General features: G+C 40.3%; 1 protein-coding gene across 1 annotated transcript; it reads right to left on the bottom strand.

The window, feature by feature from the left end:
* Positions 1-4,042: 4,042 nt before the first annotated feature.
* On the bottom strand, positions 4,043-8,286 carry pcdh8 (protocadherin 8). The gene is made up of 4 exons (XM_031296529.2): positions 5,312-8,286; positions 5,107-5,177; positions 4,730-4,863; positions 4,043-4,577 (listed from the first exon to the last, which is right to left on the bottom strand). Exons 1-4 carry the CDS (start codon positions 7,664-7,666, stop codon positions 4,201-4,203), a joined length of 2,937 nt encoding a protein of 978 aa, XP_031152389.2. The 5' UTR covers positions 7,667-8,286; the 3' UTR covers positions 4,043-4,200.
* Positions 8,287-13,694: the final 5,408 nt, after the last annotated feature.

The raw sequence follows: 13,694 nt of genomic DNA, 5'->3' as shown, positions 1-13,694 counted from the left end.
ATGTTATGTCTATGTAACTTTACTTCACCTGTATGAATGTTTGCCTCACAGTTCTGCACAGAAAGAAAGGGTTAGTTGTAGGGATAGTTGTACTTGTATACACTTTACTTTATATCCCCTGGAGAATTAAGTCGAAATAATGACTAAGGGTCTGCCTTTTCACTTGTCTAGGATTGTTTTAAACATTTATAAATGTAGGAAATGCCTAACATAATAATGTAAAAACAGCAGTGATTGATGGAACCACAATAATGGCTAGAGGACTTCTATATTATATCATCTGACAACATTTCCTTTAAAATGGATTCTTTTTACTATGATGAATTGATGTTAGTGTCTTACTACTTATCTCTCTTTGTCTTATCTGACTTTCGAGATACAAAAGAAGTCTAGCACATCATATTAATGCAGCAAATATATCACATCAATCACATCAATTGAGTATATCCAAACCCACAGAAGCACAGATGTCTAGAGAGAATGTGACACAGCACCTCATTGTTCATGCTTTAAACAATCTTCATTTTAATCATATTGCATCCTTGTATGTTCAGATGCCTATTATTGGTGGATTTAATAAAAGAAGATGCAGAAACATTATTGCTTGTGTTTTATTCATAGCTAGAATTGCTTCCGGATTTATCATTGAGCGACATAACTACATGTTCAATCTTGCAATCATCACTTCCAAGTTTAGTTGCACTTTGCACTTCTAAGAATAGGTAATATCACACTATAATGTAATATTATGTAACACATTATAGTGTTTTCAAAACAAAACAATTCTCCACATTTCCATAAAAAACACCACAGCTGAATGAAAATGCTTATATAAAGATAAAATGAGCAATTTATTTGACCACCCATACTATGAGTAGCCTTTACTTCTTATTTTCTTCCACTGAATTTAGAAAGCCTTCCTTACTTTAAGTATAGGTCTACTCCAAATCTTGTTTTTGCAAATATTACAAATGTAACCAGACATTTAAAGACTACAGAAAACCCATGTGTTACAAGATAGCTACTGTACAGATAAAATAATACAATTGAGAACCAAAATGATACCTTGAATCATGCAGCAGTGCAACTGAGGACAGCATCCTGTGTCCGCAGTCTGATGCTCTGACATGTGTAATACAATGAGCTGCCTGGTGCTTGTGATCCAAACCCTGGGCCCAGACTTCCACTTAAACAGCTTTGTACTATGGCAGGCGCAAGCATATGGCAAAATTTGGCTTAGAGAGAAAACAATGTTCTCAACTGAGATTAGAATACGTAGATCAAAACATTTATCGAATGATTGAGTGAGCAAGAAAACAGAGGAAGGTACGTGCTTAATCCATTTTAGGAATAATTCCTCATTTGGGGAATTAGCCCTATTTGCTGTCTTTCCCAGAGTTAGATGAGAAGATCAATACCACTTCCAAATAAACATTTTTTCCGAAATATTGAACTTTAAATTACTTCTAACATCTGCACTAGACTGAACTGTGAGTGATCAAACCAAACCCAATGTGTTGAGGTGACAAAAGACCAAAGTATAGCTCAGTCCAGGCCTTCACAATTGATAAGTTCTTCTGTCTATGACATGCTGTTTGTTTAAACAGTAATTACATAAGGATGACAAAGTCCAGTGATAACATCCCATCCCATCCCTTTAGTAGAAACTGTTGGTTTTGCCTTCCTCGTGTTTTAACTATCTTAAAGTATCAGGTTTTGATGGGATTTTATTGCAAATGAAGCAGACATCATCTTAATGGCAAATTAAATAGACAAAGCTTCTCCTTCCAGATAAACTGTCAAGTGGAAAACAAATGGTGTTATTTTTTCACACACCAGCCCCTCAATTCAAAGCATCCAAAAGTCAATATCCACACTTGAAGATGCGAATGGTACAAAACATTGCATTGTGGGACGGGCCTTGAGCACCAAATGACATTAAATCAGAAAGGCTCCATCGTTGCAAACTTACACTGGGGACTTAAAGTTGAGATGCTAAGAGGTTATAACAACGTAATCACAGTCATACAGTTGGCCATTTGTCAAAAAAGACCCCAAACACCAACAGGTGCGGAGGCTAGAAATGAAGTGTGCAGATCTGACTCATTTGTCAGTGGACTGCTGATGAGCTGAAAACCGTCTCTAAAACACTCATTTTCTATTACCTCGGGAGATTTCAAATGTGTTGTGAGAGCTGCTGGAGGACATTAATGTGAAGTCCATTTGGAAATGAATGAACACAGTGCCTGCCAGCAGTGACTTTTCAAACAGGCACACATTTTATACCAAACTGTGCAGATGAATATACCTTGTGGCACAAATTGTCAGGTCATTGCACAACTATTTGACCTACAAAGAGCATACAAAGCAATGATGAAGGGAATCATATTGTATTGATTGATAAATGCATTTTCCCTCTATGTGCAATTGGCTACCTGTCAGACCAGTTCACATCATTTGGGGCACATATATGACCTTTCTTCTTGCAGTTATGTAAAAAGGTATCTAATCCGCTCCATACCAGCTTTTATCACAGCTATCAAAAAGCAGGTATTTATGAGTATGCAAATGAACACTGCTTTTAGCCCCCTTCTTCTGCAGATGAACAGAAAATAAATAAATTAATTAATTAAATAATTAATTAACAAAATGAATGGCTCAGTCTGCTGTCAGCTTTCACTAACAGCTCTTCCTTGGCAGCAGTTTTGGAAACTATTTATTTTCTCTTCAGGACTGGCCCTTAGATAGCTATTATGTAGTTTGTAAAAAACGCTTTACTCTTGTCTCATTTGCTTTCATACATCTAAAGCTCATTTAAAATGACCTTAAAAATAATGAGGACAAAATACTGTGGCAAACTAGTGTATGAGATACAAATCAGCAGGTATTTAATATGATTTAAAATGCATATTGTGAGTTAGCCTTTCAGTTACTTAACTTGAGAGTCTAAAATGATGAAAAGCAATATTAAAGCAGACTTGTACATTTGAAGTTGTTGATAAAAACCCATGGACCTCCCCATGGACATGGTCCCTTGATTGAGAGATGTATTTAATTGATTTTATCTTGCATAATTTAGTTAGACTTTCTGGTTTCTTGCATCTCTGTGTCCTGGATTTACTAAAATTCTGTTGCTGCTCTATTTTGGGAAATCTAAGAAAAATAATGCAAATGTATAATTGTATTTTTTCAGCTGTGCTACATATAAAAGCTCAACATTTACTAACCAGTATTCAGGGTCAGGGTGATGTTTGTCAGTGTTGGTTATGGTTTTTACACTCATCAATGTCTCATCAATAAATCATTCGTGACCAGAGACAGTTTGCACTTGCCCTACATACCCATGGTTGTATTGAACTTAATAAAAGTGACATTTTCTGCAAATAGGACAGTAAAACTAGACAAGCAAGTGCCTTATCAATGTCACAGTATTCAGAGAAAGAGTTACATGACAAAACTGTATTTCATCTTGTGTATATTTTGTCCCATTTCACAGTTAAGTCAATATAGAAGAGCTAAACATTTGCCCCTCATAGCAACAAATGACAGTCAGTAATTTGTCAAGCAACCTAATATGTGCTGTACTGTGTTGTGTAAATGTATGTAAATGATTTAGAAGAGTCGAAAGCAGCTGTGACAGCATACAGCATGATTTTGTAGGAATAATGGTTTATACTTTATTTTCCACTTGAGTACCAGCTCTACTCTCTCATTTGCATGCAAGAAACTCAACCGCGAAACCTAGTCTTCAAAGCCAGTCTCCCAGGTAATGCAGCAGCTTGAGATTTTACATCTGATCATCACTGACTGGAGTCTAGATCATGTAGATTCAAACTGGAGGGATAGTTAGAAGACTGGAGTTTCAATCAGCAAGGGAATGGTATTTCATCTTCAAAATGGAGTATTTCTCAGTTAAACTGATGTATTGTCTGATCTAGCTATATTAGTCAAATCATTATATTTGAGAACATTGTTGAATAAATGACCTGTTTTATGATTTCAATTACATTTTTATTGGAAAAATGAACACCAGTGTGCATCATAGAATACAGTGAAATAATGTAACATGAATAAACATAATAAATTTGATAATAATTCCTTCCAACAAACAATATGTACACCTGTTGACAGTATAGTAATAACCAGTTTTACAAATATTTACATCTTCCAGGTACATCTTAATTAGTTGTCACACAGTTTTTAAAAGATAGTTGCAACCTCTAATGCCGTAGCCACAGTTACAATTTTTGGACTGTGGCAGTGGATTTCAGCTCCTCCAACACTCGCCTCACGCTGCTGCTGCTGCTGCTGCTGCTGCTGCTGCTGCTGAGGGAAGTAAGGAGGGAGGGTCCCGGCCCTGGAGAAGTTCTGTATGCTGCTCCTCGATTTTGGGCGATTCGTGCCATAACCAGAGTCCTTCCAAAAGTGGAGATACCCATGAGGATTGTTGAAGACTGGTTCTGGGGAGAAGCCTATTTTGTATGCATTGTCTCTGGGGCCTCTGAAGCTCTGCGGTGGTACTGCACAGTATGTGCCTTGGCAATCCCCAGACAAGCTGTTAGCAGCGCTGGATGAACCTGAAATAGATTTAAAAAAATAAGGATTAAAAAATGTCAATGCAGGTATGACATTACCGCTATTTGTCATTTATGTCATTATGGTGAATATTAATGTTTAATTCAGTAGTGTGTGCTGTCAAAACTTCAAAACTTAAGAGAGGAAAACTCACTTTTCATCCTTGGCTGGAAGGTGCTGAAGTTCTTTTTGCCTCCGTCTCCACTGATATCAGAGTCACTGTCGTTAAAGTCACTGTCTCCTTTGCCACTGTCCTTCACGCTCAGCTGGTCGCTGTTGCCAATGCCACTGCACACACAATCAACAAAAACCGTATGAGCCCCCGCTGAACCACATTAGCTTGATTATTGATGTATTTTTTCACATACAAGGCATGTCTCTATCCTACCCATTTAACCTCATTCCACAGAAAAGCCACAAGCAGAAAAATGCATGCATGGTGCATGTTAAGTACCCTCTGTGTTCAGCTAGATTTGCCTGTGAATAAAGTATATTCTATCTGAGAAAAGAAATTACATGTAGTTGTCTTACCTCATTTGCAAGCAGTATTTGTCACCTTGCCACACAGATTTTGCTTGGAAATGCTTGGAGGGCAGGAACATCTAAGGAAATAGACAAAATGACAGCAGAGAGCTTAGTTCCCATTTCTGGCATAAAGATCAAGGCAGCACTTAAGAACATCACATTCATGTGAAAATAAAATGTGAAAAAAGAAATAATCTTGTAGTTTACTCACCTTTGTCTCAGAGTCCCCACTCCTCTCCTCATACAGGCAGGGGTCATCCAGAGACGAAGAGGTTCTCTCGTGGAAGAAGCCTTGTTGGCCTGTGTAAATGTTTGGTTCTGTTGAGCTGAGCATGGGCATGGGCCTGCCATCAAACAGGCTGTGACACACTTCTCTCTTGGAGCCACCGTTTCGGCTGAGTTTGCATGTCACAACAACAACCACTATTGCAATCAGCAACAATGCACAGCCCCCGCTGAGCATAATAATGACAATTAGCGAGCCATCCAAGCCAAAGCCTTCTTCATCACTTGACCGCAACACAATAATGACTTGGTCTTCAGAGGGCTGTGTGTCTGAGACGATAAACCTAATGGTGGCACTGCTGGAGAGTGGGGACCTGCCATTGTCACTCACGGCGATTTTAATTTCCAGCACGTCTCCAATTTCTGATGTCAGCCATTGCTTTAAAGCAATCTCTCCAGTGTCTTTGTTCATTGTGAAAAGCTGTGGGTCACCTTGTACAATTTGGTAATAGAGCTCGCTATTCACTGCCTCGTCGTTGTCTTCAGCTGAGACACGAATGGCAAGATAGCCAGCAGGTGCATTGAAAGGCAGAGGGATGTCAGCAGAGTCGTTCACAAGGACGGGGAAGGTGAAGTATGGATAATTGTCATTCAGATCCACAACTTTAATCCTTATTGTTGATGTGCTTGAAAGAGAGGGGGAACCTCTGTCTTCAGCTTGGATGACCAGTTCAATCTGCTGAAGAGTCTCATAATCAAAGGACCTCAAAGTGTACAAAGACCCTGAGAGTGAATCCACAGAAACATAAGTGGACATTAGAGATCCTCCCGGCACCTCTGAATCTATGAGTTTGTAAGAGACTTTGGCGTTCTTTCCCACATCAGGATCTCGGGCCACAACTGTGGTAACATATGAACCTGGGATGTTATTTTCCAGGACAGAAACTTCAAATAGTGACTTACTGAAGAGGGGGGGGTTGTCATTCTCATCTGTTACACGGATGGTGTACTGTCTGACAGTTTTGAAGGGTGGGCTTCCAAGGTCCTCTGCAATCACAGTCAGGTTATACTCTGGGATCTTCTCTCTGTCTAAAGTAGTGCTGGTGATAATCATGAAAGAGTCCCCATATGCCTGCTGGAGGGTGAAATGCTCGTGCCCGAGCAGGCTGATGCGCACGTACCCGTTAGAGCCAGAGTCTCTGTCCGAGGTGCTGATCAGAGCCACAAAGCTCTCCGCAGCTGCAGCTTCCGTGATGTAGGCGACTCCATCACTGCTGGAAGTCATCGGTTTGATGCTGATTTCAGGCGCATTGTCATTCACGTCCACGATATCTATCACAACTTTGCAGCTGGATGGGACAGAGTTCGCGCCTGAATCTGAGGCTTTGATGTTCAACTCGTATGACCTCCTTTTCTCAAAATCAACCAGCGCCTTCAAGTTCACGTCCCCGGAAAAAGGGTCGATGTGGAAAAGGCGTCCAGCTTCCGGTGATAGCCCGTCAGCAAACGCGTACGTCACCTCGCCGTTAACACCGTCGTCGGGGTCAAAAGCATGAACTTTGAGAACTCTGTGACCCACCGGGGAGTCTTCATTCAGCTCAACTTTCAGCGAACTGTGTTCAAACGTCGGGCTGTTGTCATTGAAGTCCAGCACGCTGATATTTACAATCATTGACCCGGACTTTGCAGGCACTCCTCCGTCAGTTGCAGTGACTTCGAATGTGTAGGAGTCCTTCACCTCCCTATCGAGCTCCCTCACCAGCACCAGCTCAGCAAACTTCACTCCATCTTCCCGATCGCGCACTTCAATGGCAAAATGACTAGAGGGGGAAATGTTGTAGCTCTGAATGTAGTTTTCACCCACGTCCTGGTCGAGAGCAATCTGCAGTGGGAATCTTGAGTCCAGCGGAACATTCTCCACTATCTCTAGGTGTGTCTGGTTGCGCGGAAAATAAGGAGAGTGGTCGTTGATGTCTTTTACCTCGATCTCCACGTGAATGAGTTGAAACTTTTCTTTGGAGAAGGCCACAACGTCGAAGGTGATGAAGCAGCGCGGAGACCTGGGGCAGAGCTGCTCTCTGTCAATCATTTCTGCAACACTCAGAAGTCCGTCAATCTCCCTCATTTCAATCACAGAAGAGTTGTTTTCTTGCATGAAGCGGAACGATGTGTCGGGGTCATCAGCTGGATCAATCTTCAAATCTTGGGACAGATTTCCTATCTCCGTCCCCGGGGCATCCTCTTCATAGGTGAAATACCTTGTAGTTGTACACTGAACAGAGTATAAAAATAAGGAAAGCACCATGCACAGCCCAACTCCTGCAATCTTGCAAAATCCCATGTTGAGTGGTTACAAAATGCTGCTAAAAGATAAGTCATAAATGATGCAAACAATCCACTACTTGTGCTATGTCAGGTCAAAGCACAGCTGTGTTAAACTCTGACTTTGCTGTGGGACTATAAGACCCGGTATATGCAAATAGCCTGCCCCATCGACCAATAGCCTTCCAGTGGTCCGCCAACAGGGGAACGTTTGGCTCTGCAGCAAACTGCTGTCCACTTTTGTGGGAGCAAATGGTTTATTAGATAAACTGATTGTGGAGCTTTAATCGAGCTGATAACAGTGTGACTTGAATAAATCTGCACAGGCAATTAATTAACTGACTAAATCACTTAGAGGACTGTATTAAATAGGACCACGTGCCATCAGAAAAAGAAGAAGTCTACTTGTTGAAAGCTTAAAGTATTGATTAGGTGTTAGTCAGTTAGGAAATCATGCAGAAGCTGGGGTGAAAAAATCCACATGCCAATTAAATTAAAATAAGCTGATAATTGCTGCAAAAGTAAATAAGAGCTATCGTGAGCACTGGTACCCTAAATGTAGTTTTGCTTTGCTGTACTTCTAAAAATGAATGTAGGCTTCTTAAAACGGTATAAGTAGTTAAAGCACTGGTGGAGGATATTATCCATATATATATATATATATGGATAATAATGGAGGATCTCAAAGCCTGATGACTTTCATTGTTATTCATAAACAATTATGTATTTTAATCACACATCTACATCAAAATCCTTACCCTGAGATTTAGGCTTAATAAAAACCAAACTATGAATCCATAAATATTTATTTCTTTAGTTGTTGTTTTTTCCCCACACAATCATATCTATCAATATAAACATTGCCCATAAATTGGATAATAAAGGACAAGCAGAAATCTCTCTTTCTGTGCAGCTGTAGAAACTGTCTCATCTGTTCTAATGGTGGAGGAGGAATGTAAGTAGCTATATTCCGGTAAAGAAAACCCACAAAGCCAAATGTCATTTGATTAGTGTTGTGTTTTGGACACCCACACTGTTAATTACACATATAATATCAGTGTGGCTCCATGTTAGAGGGAAATCCTGCCTGTGTAATCAAGACCATCTGTATTATAATAAACACTCAAATGCACTTAATTTACCCTTTTCAACAACAGTTCTTAAACAAGAGCCTTGGAAGTCAGAAGAACAAAGAAGTCAGGAGAATAAACTACATTGGATGATTCTCCCTGACACCTCAAACACACACAATAACACACACACACACACACACACACACACACACACACACACACACACACACACACACACACACACACACACACACACACACACACATGCAATCAACAGCTCCCATAGTGATAACAAAAGAGCATGAGTCAACCAGACCTTTGTCAACCATATGGGTGATTAGCTTGTGCTGATTAAAAGGCGTCTATGGCCCTTCAAAGGGCTCTTCACACCTCACAAAAGTTTGAGTTAAATCTGTCTGAGCCCCCCCCAAGAGGGCACATACAGGGAGGTGTGAAAAAGCACACAGAGCCACGCAGACCAGAGATACTTGTGACTCTGTCAGTGTGAGAGGTGATAAGGAGCTCTGTGCTACCAAATGTAAAGTCTTATATGAGCCCAATTTTGCTTATATACTATGTCCACCTATCCACACATGGATGGATTCACAGCCGGCGAAGGAAGGTATTCCAGATGTCTCTCTCCCCAGCAACGCTTTCCAGCTCCTGCTGGGTGATCCCAAGGTGTTCCCAAACCAGATGAGATAAATAATCTCTCCATGTCCAAAAAACCTCCAAAGAAAGACATCTTGATCAGATGCCCAAACCACTTCAACAGCCTCTACTCCAAGCTCCCTCAGGATGTCTGAGCTCCATACCATCTCTAAGCGTGAGCCCAGCCAACCTACAGAGGAAACTCATTTAGGCTGCTCTCATTCTTTCTGTCTCTACCCAAAGCTCATAACCATAGATGAGGGTTGGAACGTAGACCGACTGGTAAATCAAAAGCTTTTAGCTCACATTACTGCTGACACCGCACAGATTCTCCTGTCAATCTCACGCTCCATTTTACCCAAAGCTGCAGCCATTCTAGCCTCCTGGTACCTGTTTGCTGCTTTAAGAGACTCCCTAGGCCATCCAATCCTCCGTCATCAGCATGACCATCTCCTTAGTGGGTTCTCAGGTTGCTGCCACCACAGGCACCAACCTTCTGACTACACCTCTGAGCAGTCACCTCCACAATGGAAGCTTTGAACATGCCCCACTCAGATTAATGTCCTCAACTGCAGCTCTGATGATACGACCACAAAGTCAATCATGGATCTTTGGCCTGAGGTGTTCTGGTACAAAGTACACTTATGAATCACTCTATGCACGAACATGGTGTTTTCTATGGCCAATCCATGACTGGCACAAAGGTCCAATAAAAAAAAGCAACACTCAGGTTCAGCTCGGACAGGCCATATTTAGCATATATATACATGTAAAAATGGATTATGTTGCCTGCTTTATCCTTGGCAAGACTACTAGGCAGTGTGAACAAAAACCAACAACAAATTGTTTAAACACTTTGCAGCAGAGTAGGCCAATTCATAATGTATGCCATTGAAAGCTGCAGTGTTTACATATTGAACATGGAACGTGCTTCAGTCGCATCAGCAGAAGTGTCAAGTGTTTGTTCTCAAATCCACAAGGCATCAAACCAACAAGTGTTCTTTTTTTCCCAAATGCTGAAGCTTGTATTATGTCACAAATCATTTAATCAAGTGTTATTCTGGCTATACGCTAAACTGACCAGTAGAACTTAAACCGTTAATCTTGGAAGTGCAACAGCATTGCATCATCACTAGTGGTTTTCAACATCAAGTGAGAAATCTTCTGATGTTGAGTTAAGTGTAAACCAGAAATGTAGCCTCTATCACTCATTAGTTTTTGGTTGTTGATTATTTCGTTCTCTATCTCTATTTTATTAAAAACGAGATCACACTGAACATATGAACACTGAGCCAGAGGGGGATCAAACATAAGATACTTTTCTGCCATTACCAGACATACAAAGCCTTCAGCACAACAGTCCCATGCTGGCTGGGTGTTGAAATCCAGGCTTTGGTGGCTACAAGGAGTCAGAAGGTAATGCAAAATTATTGGCCAAATTAGTTGTTTGCCACTAAGAGGATTACGCTTTAATCTTATCATGCACTTACCACTTTGTGTTGCAACGGTTTAAAAGGTAACAGCTGAGCAGCTGTAGATGAAAATATTTCAGTCTAAAATGAATGGGCAGACATAATGATTAAAACAGCTGCACAGGTAGTGATGACTTGTTCACTTGTGAGTTGCTTGTGTGTCTTACATTGTGTTTGAGCTAACTGCCTCAATATAAAACCCCACCTTATCATGTCCAAAGTATTTCTCTGATCAATACATCACTACAAGGTCACCAGAGGCCTTAACCACAAACAAAGCCTGACTAACACAGGAGTGATACTTGTTTGTCACTTAAATCAGGTGATTAATGCAGATCACGGCTTCATTAAGACGTGTGTGGTGACAGTAAGATCATTACAGCAGATTAATGGGTTTGGCCATCTGTTCTCTCACAGAGGTGATTTTAATTAATGGTAAGAATATTGTTAATCTTTCCTTGGCAGTCAACATTACAGTAATCACAATGATGGTCAGAAATCAGTCCGATGTCAGTCAGGCTTTGACATCATTTGAAGGCTGTTTGAAGATTCTCCACCCCATGCCACCAGGTAGGAAGGCAGGAAAAGCATTTGGTGACGACTGGGGGCAGTAATCCTGGCATATGCCACTGGGAACAAATGTCTCAAAGGCCCACCTTTTGGATAACAGCCACCATGTTACCCACTGCTAGAAAATTGTCAGCCATTTAAGATGTTAAAAAGGCTTTTTGACATGTTTATTGTTTTATATTTTGCATGTTTTACAGTCTAATTTTGTCAGTCTCCCTGAGGAAACTGTTGGGAATTTCTAACAATGTAAACATATACAGTTATAATGATCAACAGGTGAACTGGGAACATTAGAGTTGTATCTATGAGTTTTGGTTTGTCTGGAGTTATTTTGTCATAAAACTATATAAATCATTTACCTGTTAATATATACACAACACTCCAAAAGGCAGAGTGACACAGATACAGGGAACCATATAAATACATACAGGTATGCACATAGGCAAAATAGAAAATAAGCATGCAGCACAGTCAAGCTATTATGCAGAAAACATGACAGAATAAAAACACTAATCAGCTTTGTTTCCTAAGTTCTGGCTCGAGTTCGAGACAACAACAGATACTGCTGTGTTACATGTAACACCATCTACTTTAATGACAGTTGCGACATGCAGATTTAGTAAACACAGGCGTTGCATGTTGCATGCTACTTCACAGATACTGCATGTAAGATATACAGTAGTTTGAACATTAAAACAATGCATACATCTTGGGTCATTCCATTTGCATGATTTAAAGGTTTTTTACACTGACAGAATCTGAAAATCATCGTTACATCATTCTGTTAGCTGTACCGTAACATACCCCTATAATTTAAATTTTTCTAATTTCTGCTGCTAAATACTTAAATGGGCTCTTTTGATAAAAAAATATAACATTGAGAGATAGACTTAAATTCATGACACTGAGTTTATTGAATTTATAGATAGGCACATACTTTTTTGCTAAGGCTGGATAGCCATTTTCAGGCCAGCACCCTATCAGTTGCACCATCTCACTTTAACCTTAGGTGCTCTAATAAACTGGGGGTATACATGTCACTACTCTGGCCGTGAGGGTCATGTGGAGGGTTTAATCTCAGCCATTTGGGCTGTCTGAAAGGCAGATAAAACAAGATTATCCTGTGCTTGGTATTGGCCTTTGGTGAAACGAGAGGGTGGAAGCATGTGAGCAGCAGCAGCTGTGGAGGTGCCAAATGCTCAGACTGGCTATGGGTCTCTGTTGCTTTTGGCACCTCCTGCAGCGCTACAGGCACAGATAACCCCCCAACCACAGCTCATCCTCACAGCTCTCCAACTGATTACAACTGGCCAAATGTTTAACATACTGTCCCTAATCACACTTCACATTCTGCCACAATATGCTCCTAAATAGCTTTAAGGGCCATATAAATCGCATAGGTACTTGTAGCCTTGATGTTATTAGGTCTAATTGTGTTTTCTTTCTGTTAGTTTCCTGTTTTGCCTCAGCTCTGTAATTAATGCATTCAGATCAGTACAGGAGGGATGAAATCTCTTTTGCACACCAGCTACTGAATTTAGGACATGTGAGGAGCAACGTAAAAATATATATTTGTAAAACAAAGATCAATTATGGAAATAAATGCATAACATAAGAAAATCATAAAACTGCCTTACTATTTTATGATAAATTAATTAGACTATTAGGGCCAAACATGAATAATACAGGGTTTCCCTGTAATAAGATCTCAGTGGACTCGACATGTTTTAAACAAATGCAGAACATTAATATGGATGTTGTGTAAACATGTTTCTAGGTTTTTTTCATGTTGGCCACAAAAGGTCTATTTATAAGAGTCTATTAAGAAATTTTGGAAGACAGATTTTGTTGTTTAAATCTCCTAAAAGCCGAGGCAGATCAAAAGAGGCATTAGTATTCAGAGACAAATCATGTTTGGCTGAGGTTCCTCTACCCCCACTCAACTCCAACCATTCCCCACTGTGTAACTAATGCTCGCTGCCTGAGACGATTGGAACAACAGTTGCTAGCTGCACTTCATTATGCAAAAGCATTTTTGAATGCACTTTGGCCATATGTACCATCAGGTATGCTACTTCTTCACACAAGAATATTTGTCATTAGAATGTAAGCACTGAGAGAAAAAACAAAATCCTGCTGTTAACAAAATACCTGCTAAAGGATCATAACGACAAACAGAGCAAAACAGGTTTCTGGAATTGAGGCCAGTCATTTCAAAATGGGGAGTCGACCCTAAAGGTTTAGATTAAAACCAGGGATGAGAGTGCCATCTACAGGTGGA

Source organism: Sander lucioperca, chromosome 8 (genome assembly GCF_008315115.2).
Source record: "Sander lucioperca isolate FBNREF2018 chromosome 8, SLUC_FBN_1.2, whole genome shotgun sequence".
NCBI lineage: Eukaryota > Metazoa > Chordata > Actinopteri > Perciformes > Percidae > Sander > Sander lucioperca.
Note: the sequence above shows the minus strand (reverse complement) of the source record. Positions and strands in the feature narration are given on the sequence as shown.

Coding starts and splice junctions, on each gene's coding strand:
- pcdh8 (XM_031296529.2), bottom strand. CDS start 7,666: ATGGGATTTTGCAAGATTGCAGGAGTTGGGCTGTGCATGGTGCTTTCC. Junction 5,178..5,311: donor GTGGGGACTCTGAGACAAAG/GTGAGTAAACTA, acceptor CTATTTCCTTAG/ATGTTCCTGCCCTCCAAGCA. Junction 4,864..5,106: donor AAATACTGCTTGCAAATGAG/GTAAGACAACTA, acceptor TTGTGTGTGCAG/TGGCATTGGCAACAGCGACC.